General features: G+C 32.6%; 1 protein-coding gene across 1 annotated transcript; it reads left to right on the top strand.

Annotated features, from left to right (window-relative positions):
• The first annotated feature begins 1,257 nt into the window (after nucleotides 1-1,257).
• On the top strand, nucleotides 1,258-5,803 carry LOC130828860 (calcium-dependent protein kinase 33). The gene is made up of 8 exons (XM_057694880.1): nucleotides 1,258-2,506; nucleotides 3,223-3,366; nucleotides 3,896-4,048; nucleotides 4,332-4,444; nucleotides 4,541-4,708; nucleotides 4,800-4,927; nucleotides 5,215-5,314; nucleotides 5,394-5,803. Exons 1-8 carry the CDS (start codon nucleotides 1,798-1,800, stop codon nucleotides 5,469-5,471), a joined length of 1,593 nt encoding a protein of 530 aa, XP_057550863.1. The 5' UTR covers nucleotides 1,258-1,797; the 3' UTR covers nucleotides 5,472-5,803.
• Nucleotides 5,804-8,960: the final 3,157 nt, after the last annotated feature.

Raw genomic sequence — 8,960 nt, 5'->3', positions numbered from 1 at the left:
ATGAGAATATTAATGAAATATTTACTCGTTTTACATTGATTTACAACAGTTTAAATTCTCTTGGTAAAACCTTTACTAATGCCGAAAAAGTCCAGAAGGTCTTGAGGTGTCTTCTAAGATCTAAATGGGTTCCAAAAGTCACCCCCATTGAAGAAGCTTAAGAGTTGAGAGTACTATCACTTGACGATCTACTTGGAAAGCTCACAATTCGCGAACTTAGCTTACATGATGATAGAGAAAGTGACGTAACTCCATCTATGAAGAATCATGCTCTAAAGGCAAAGAAACATCAAGAATCCTCAAGCGAAAATGAGGAAAATGATGATGAGGAAGATCCATTTGCCTTAATCACAAGAGGTCTAGAAGGAATCATAAAGATGCAAAAAAGATTTAAAAAATTCAAATCTAGAAACAAAGGTCAATAATCTAATTCCAATTCAAAAAAAGACTTTTTGTTGGAAGGCGATTAGTGATATAGTTGGCTGTGGCAATGGCTTCCAGCCAAAAAAGGGTTGAAACAAAAGATTCAATCATGATGGATCGGGTTGTATTTACGAGAGTTCTATTTTTCCTTTCAGCAATCCCTACAATATTTACAAATCACATAGAACTATATCACAAAAAGAAAATCTTAATCAATAACCGTGATTTACAAATCACCACAAAAAATATATATAATAATAAAATATACTTCTTCCGTTCCACTATAATCGCTTCATTTGACTTTTTACGCAATCTAATGTGTTATTTTGATTCTTTATATATTGAACTATTTACATTTAAAAATTATAAAAACTTAATATTATGAAAGTATGAGATTAATGATTCAAACAAATCTCACTTGATTATATTTTTTTCTTACACATTAGCCGCAACATATAAAATGAGTTTGAATGATAAATAGTGTCAAAAATCGTTATGTCGTGAGTATATCCAAACGGAGGAAGTATAAAATAAGAAAAAGATAAAACAAAACACCAGAAATCCAGCCTATAAAATTAGGCCACATGGTAGTGATTTACTACTCTTCCAAATTACCGTGAAAAGTAGGCCACATAATAATAATTTACCACTATTTTAAATAATCGTAATTTACCTAAACTCTCTCCTTCACAATCTCACAATTTCACAATCACAAATCACAATTTCACACATTAGTCAAGACTAAATAGTCAAGGTTGAGCCATTTGAGTCCAACTTTTTCCTAATATAATCGTCGCAATTAGCGTAGTCAATTCATAGCCCAAATATTCCTCATCCTATCCTATCAATTCAATTCAATTCATTTCATGTATTAACCTGATCTGCTGATTGCCGTAACTTTATTTTCCCATTACAAGCCTACTTTCTTCATTCTCTTGTCTCTTTACTCTTGTCTCTCTCTCTCTCTCTATCTTTCTCTCTCCCCCATTTCCCCTTGTCTGAAACTTTCAATCCTTCCATTATTTCAACACATGAATCAGCTGACTGTTTCTCCATCAATCATCTCTTCTCTTTCCCCTCTACCATTTTTCTGAACTTTGTTTCTCCTATCTTTATCCTTTTATTCTCTGAAAGTCTGCCATAACACTCCCAAAAACCTTGATCTACTATTCCTTAATCCCAAGATTTCATCTTTTTGTGTTGTAATCGTATTTTGAATCACCATCCTTCTTTTATCGGCTCAATTCCATAAGCCCTGTTCAAATCTCCAATTGGGTTCTGTTCATTTTACCAAAATTACTTAAATTCAGTGTTGAATTTGAACACCCTTTGACTCAAATCTCCTAAAACTTGGTTTTTCTCCTCAAAACAATAATGGGTATTTGTGCCAGCAAAAACAAAGATTCAAAGCCAGGACAAAATGGGTATAGTAGACCAGAAAATGAATACAATCAATCAAATCAATCATCTCACCAAAGTCATCAGTATCCTCAACAACCACCATCTGATAGACCAGTTGCTCAACCACCAGTTAGAGCTTCAAGTCCAGCAAAACCAGCACAAAGAACCGATCCAAACACAATTTTAGGAAAACCCTTTGAGGATGTTAAGATGCACTACACATTAGGGAAAGAATTGGGTAGAGGTCAATTTGGGGTTACCTATCTTTGTGTTGACAAAAACACTGGTAATGAATATGCTTGTAAGTCAATCTCTAAAAAGAAGCTTGTAACAAGAGCTGATAAGGAAGATATGAAAAGAGAGATTCAGATCATGCAACATTTGAGTGGTCAACCTAATATTGTGGAGTTTAAAGGTGCTTATGAAGATAAGATATCTGTGAATCTTGTTATGGAGTTATGTGCTGGTGGAGAGTTGTTTGATAGGATTATTGCTAAAGGGCATTATAGTGAGAAGGCTGCTGCCACTATTTTAAGGCAGATTGTGAATGTTGTTCATGTTTGTCATTTCATGGGTGTTATGCATAGAGATTTGAAGCCTGAGAATTTCTTGCTTGCTAGCAAAGATGAGGATGCTGCTATTAAAGCTACTGATTTTGGTCTTTCTGTGTTTATTCAAGAAGGTAGATTTTCAAAAATGAAAACTTTTACATAATTTCTGCACTTTTTTTGTGTTTCTTCATATGTTTTGTGTTCTAAGATCATTAGATGACAATGTTAAATCACTTTTCTGAATTTGCCTCCTGCTCATCAACATATTTGTTCATCACTCTCTTAACTTGAAGTTTGCAAATTTTGTTGAGGATTCTGATAGATTGAGCTGAACCAAGGGTAAAGCAAAAATAGACAATAATGTTTTTAGTGCTGTTTATTTCAATTTATCGAATTTGTGGTCTAAAAACAACTAATCAACTAAAGCAAAACTACTGTCCTTTTAAATTAAGGGACCATGTAGACCCAGAAGGGCCAGAACCATCCAATAGCTGAAGAGGATTGTGGAAAAGTATTGCTAAGGAGACTGATCTTTATTGAATCACAATATGCAAGATGTGCTGAAATTTTTTGACCTATAGAATCACCCTTAAAGCTGAAGAGGATTTTGAAAAAGTATTGCTAAGGAGATTGATCTTGATTGAATTACAATATGCAACATGTGCTGAAATCTTTTGGCCTATAGAACCACCCCTAAGCTGAAGAGCATTGTGAAAAAGTATTGCTATGGAGATTGATCTTGATTCTTGATTGAATTACAAATTACAATATGCAAAATTTGCTGAAATCTTTTGAGCTATAGTGCTGCTGTAAGATTTTGTTTTGATCGTTTTGATTCATTTTGTAGGTAAAGTCTATCGGGATATAGTAGGAAGTGCTTACTACGTTGCCCCAGAGGTATTACGTCGTAGGTACGGGAAGGAGATTGACATTTGGAGTGCTGGAGTCATGTTGTACATTTTACTGAGTGGTGTTCCGCCCTTTTGGGCAGGTATACCTTTTTCTTGTTTCTATAGTTTTTATGATAGATAAATACTCTCTGTTCCCTATTTGACGTTCTTATAAGGAATATTTACGGAAATTAAAGAAAAGTTAAATCTCTTAAATGATAGAGATATTATTTTACTAAATAATAAAGTTAATGAAGAAAAGTAGAGATCATAAGCATTAAAAAATATATATAAAATAAAGTTACCGGAAAAATATGTGCATAAACATTAAAAAAAATGTAAAATAAAGTTAGTGAGAAACATGAGGGGACCATAAGCATTATAAAAGTCTTAAAATAAAATTAGTAAAAAATATGTGGAAATCATTAGTATTAAAAGATATTAAAATTAGAATGACTAAGGCTAATTATATTAAAAAATGTGATATAAATAGAAAATTAGAAAGATACTTTAGGTGAACAACAAATATAACAGCCTTAAATGAAAAATGGAACATCAAATAGGAAATGGCGGGAGTAGTCATTAGTAATATACACCATTTTTAGTTATTTCATATATTTTCTAATGTAGAAACGGAGAAAGGGATTTTTGATGCTATACTTCAAGGACATATTGATTTTGAAAGCAAGCCTTGGCCCTCAATCTCAAATGGTGCCAAAGACCTAGTGAAGAAGATGTTAACACAAGATCCCAAAAAACGAATCAGTGCCGCTCAAGTTCTTGGTATGTTTCTATTGCTAGTTGTACTAAGTTGCATATTATAACACAAAATCTATAATTTGTGTTAACAGTAGAGTGGAATCATTTTGTGATGTGGGGAAAAGTTATTTAATTATATCTCTAATGGAGTCTATAGATTTTACTGCTTGTTTTGCAATTCAGAAAGATATTATCTAGGATCGTTTTATGAATTTGATTATATCTCTAATGGAGTCTATAGACTTTACGGCTAGTTATAGTTTGTTTCATGAATTAATTTGGATCGATTTATGAATTTGAAATGCAGAGCATCCATGGCTGAAAGATGGTGAAGCATCAGACAAGCCTATTGATAGTGCTGTTCTCTCCAGGATGAAGCAATTCCGAGTCATGAACAAGCTCAAGCAGCTTGCCCTTAAGGTGTGTAAATTCGTTTTTTCTTCGTATATATTTCTGTTTGCGAACCACTAATGTGTGCTATGATTCCAAAGTATTTAAACATGCTGTTGTGTGTAGGTCATTGCCGAGAATCTTCCTGAAGAAGAAATCCAAGGGCTGAAACAGATGTTTGCAAACATGGATACTGATGGAAGTGGATCCATCACATATGATGAGCTGAAGGAAGGATTGGCCCGACTTGGATCAAAGCTTTCAGAAACTGAAGTGAAAGCACTTATGGAAGCTGTAAGACGCCATATTGTTTAATTAAGCATTAAGACTTCGTTATGGCATTGATTCGTTTATTGATGGGCTCCAATATTTGTTTTGTTTTTAGGCCGATCAAGATGGAAGTGGAACGATAGATTATATTGAGTTCATCACTGCGACAATGCATAGGTACCGGCTCGAGAGAGATGATCAAATATACAAAGCATTCCAATTTTTTGACAAAGATAATAGTGGGTAAGTGACTTCTCTTGTTCTTGTCTTGAACCTCCTTTAGTAACCTGTTGAACCTCCTAATACCAATTCTTAAGCTTGTTAAATTACATTTTAAAACATTTATGTATGCGGAAGAACTTGTACACTTTCCACTTATGGCATAATCTCCGATTTTTTTGGGTATTCAACCGTTACCATATGGAAGCAAACAACAAAACCCGATCTCTGATGTGGAGTTTGACTGAGTGTGCGGTCACTGGTCATAGGGTATTTGTTTTGGCTGATTTAATTTGATTTAATTGTCACAGATTTATTACGACTGATGAGCTAGAACAAGCGATGAGGGACTATGGAATTGCTGACGAGAATTGTATTAAAGATATATTGGTGGAAGTAGATACTGATAATGTAAGCACATCTCTAAATGTTCACACATTCTTTGCAATAAAATGCATAAATTCACACATTGTTTTGGTTCTCATTGTAGGACGGAAGAATAAATTTTGAGGAGTTTGTTGCAATGATGAGAAGTGGAACCCAAAATCCCGGAGCCAAGCTCATATGATATGCTGCTTTTGGTACTTGATTTTTCTGGCTTTCTATTTCACGAAGATGATACTGTGGTCAGAACGACAAACAGACTACCTTCCGAGAGCAAACATAAGTTGGGACGTGGTTGACAATTGAGTTTTTTTTGTAGAAAGTTTGTGCATACACAAAATCTCTTGGCAGTAATGTTTGTTTCATATTTGAGTTAAATGATTTTTGGACATGTTTTGAAATTCTATGTATTGCTCTTAGAGAGACGACTAGCACTCACTTGTGTCATCTATTTTTCGAGCTGTGGGACGAGGATGAGATCTATATATAATAATATATTTGTGTTTCCTGAGAAAATTCTCAAGATCCTTTTGTAGGCCATCTTTCAGGGGAGTATCTATTTGCAATTGGGGAGCAACTCTGGTAACAATATGATCTTTTCTTACTTGGTGTTGTCAGAAAAAATTGGTAATATTACCAAATTTAGCGCTTACTTATGACTTCGACCCTGCTAAACTTTGTCCTTCATTATGCAAAGGGATGTCACGTTTTTTTTTTTTTTAAAAAAAAAAAAAAAGAAAAACGACTCTTTAAGAGAAGAATCCAAGACAAACGACTCTTTCAAGCATCAATGGAGCATTGAATCATAAGCATTCAACGCTGAAATTTAAGTTTTTTATTTCTGATTTTAATCAACAAAATAAAGTTGTTTGTAGTTGTTAGGAATTTTATCATGTTTTAATATCCTAAGTTCATAGGATTCCGTCTTATTAATTGTAGTTTCAATGTAATTTACTTGGATGTTTTGATATCAAGTGAATCTTTAGTTTAACTTCTGATTTTTCATATGTTTTATAAGCCTATACAAAGGCATGTTAATGAATGAATAAGATCTAACCAACAAGAAGATTTCAAATTACATTTCAAGAAATTTTAAACTTTTTTTTTATTAGGACTTGTGTTTTAAGTATTGAATGTTTTTCAAATTGTGAGTGCTTTTACATCTAATGAAATAAGGTGTTTGTGAGATTTTTATACGTTTTAATTAGTATTATGCTAATTTGAGTTGAGTGTTCCTTAAATTAATATTACAACTTAGGAAGTTTTAGTGAATAACCCTTACATATCCTAATTTAATTTAAGTAAGTGTTTTTTTTTAACACAATAGTTTGTCTATTTAATCCAAACAAACTTTATCTTCAACATTAACTGCATATGATTTCACATTATTTCTTTTCTTTTTCAGTTTTTCAATTGGGTCCCACGCTTTGTTAAACTAGTTCCAATGGACATCATATCATTTGGCGCGTTAAGGAGTTGCAAAACCCAAATATTTACATCTTGTGGGAAGAGGTACAAAACCCAGACAACTATACTTTGTGGGTAGGAGGTACAAAACCCAAAGACCTACATCAAGTGTGTAGAGGGGCGAGAAAAGATTGTTTGGGTGTTTAATCACTTGGAGACTACCAACAATACCTTTGTCCTTGGCAAAAAAAAAAAAAATAAATAAAAAAAAATAAAATAAAAACCATAAGAAAAACAATTATGATGGAAATCAATCTTTTGGGCTTAATTGTTTCAACTTGTCCCTATTCATCCGAAAGCCTTTACACGTGGCTCTTTTTTTTTTTTTTTTGAAGTTTGAATTTTTTGTGTATTTTCCTTGCTTCATGTTTTGTAGCTATTGGACTTCATTTGATACCAATGCGAAGCTGATCTAGTGAAGGCGTCAAAAACCAAATATTTCTGTGCAATCCTATGAAAACAAAAATTGCAAATTATCTAGAGCTTACTTTACCAAAAGTTTAGTTAGAGGTTGTTGTTAACATCTTAAAGTACTACTGTATTTTTTTTCTAGATATTTGGAGGTGTTTTCATCTAGTGTTGAACATCAAAATTCTAACATAATTTCTAGGTTGTTTTATGAAGTTCCAATCTTGGTGTTCTAGTTGTTCTTACTTCGATTCTTATAATTCCATGACATGTTGTAGTCCTTATTTGATAATTATTAATAACGATTTATAATTAATATGGAGAATGAAAAGTTTATTAAGACAAATTTGTTCAGTAGAATCATTGATTCAATCTTTTGATGAGCAAGGCATGATGATCTTGCCTTGTCTTGGTTTAAATTTTGAGAGACACTCCTTGTTCAAGTTTGAAGTATTTAGAAATCATTGAGAAAGTCGAGAAAGAAACAACCAATTGAACAAGTGAGGAATAAACCAGAACAAGTTGAAATAAGTGATATCAATTATGTTATTCTGAAGGTTAATCTTGTTGGGAATGTCAAAATTGATAAAATTGAACTCATGGCTAATTCAAATGAGTGAAAAAATCCTTGTGATAAGTCTCTTAATGTGGATACTTGTGTGGAAAAAGAAGATCATGAAGAAGACTCTTCTATCAATGTAATCTTTTCATCTTGTGAGGATGTAGAAGAGACACAAGTTTACTATACTTTGCCTCTAATTTTTGATGATGAAGAAGGAAATGATTCAAATTGTTTTTTTAATTTTGATGAAACTTTACCTTCTATATTTGATGAAGAATCCTATTTTTCATCTGATAACTCTAGCTGTGACACCATGTTTATATCATCACTTGAGGTATCTCATTATCCTTTAATTGTTTATATTGATGATTTATGTGATGATATGAGAATGATAACAAACAAATATGGTGGTGACGATTTGTAGAATGCTATGGCTGATTATGGAGATAATTTTGATGATTATGTTATTGCTAATTCTTCATATTGCTATCTTGGTATTGGGTTTCAACTTTCATTTCCTAAATGTGGCATTGGAGACTCTTATGGGTCTATATCTCACTTTGGTGTTCACAATACAAGCCATCTTATTGTCTTGATTTTCATGTAGAGTTTCTTTCCAATATTCCATGGAGATCATATTGTTCTTACTTTGGTTCATACCCTAACTGAATCAAACCAACTGTTCATCAAATGCTTGATGTTCAGAGTTTGAAGATTCTAAAGCTGTTGATTTTATATCCCAAAGTCTTAAAGCTGATGTATTTTTATTCAAAGGTGATGGAGATGGTAATAAAGTTTCTTACTCTATGGTTCAAAGCCTTTGAGTTTGTAATCAAGGTATTCGACCTCATAGCTTATTTTTATCAATTTATGGTATTTGTTACTCTTCATTGATCATTTTGAATTTGAGGTCAAATTCTTTTCAAGAGGGAGAGTATGATGTAAAATCCATCATGAGTACTTATTCAAATTTGATGGAAAATATTTTATGTGATTTGGCTCGATCGGAATATTCGGGCATTCAAAGGAATTAAAGAGAAACTTTTTTTTTTACCTCCTTAATTTATTCCATAATCTATCAAGGAATTAATTAGGCAAGTAATGCTTTAGGAATTATGATCAAACGGTCATAAAGGGTCATTATTATGCTATCAAATTCTTTAAAGGGGTAAATATCATTGTTACTTTCTTTTTTAATTAGTCAGTCGAAGCTTTGAATAAGCTTAGTTAGCCTCA

This window comes from Amaranthus tricolor, chromosome 12 (genome assembly GCF_026212465.1).
Source record: "Amaranthus tricolor cultivar Red isolate AtriRed21 chromosome 12, ASM2621246v1, whole genome shotgun sequence".
In the NCBI taxonomy this organism is placed as follows: Eukaryota; Viridiplantae; Streptophyta; class Magnoliopsida; order Caryophyllales; family Amaranthaceae; genus Amaranthus; species Amaranthus tricolor.
This window is presented reverse-complemented; position numbering and strand designations above follow the sequence as displayed.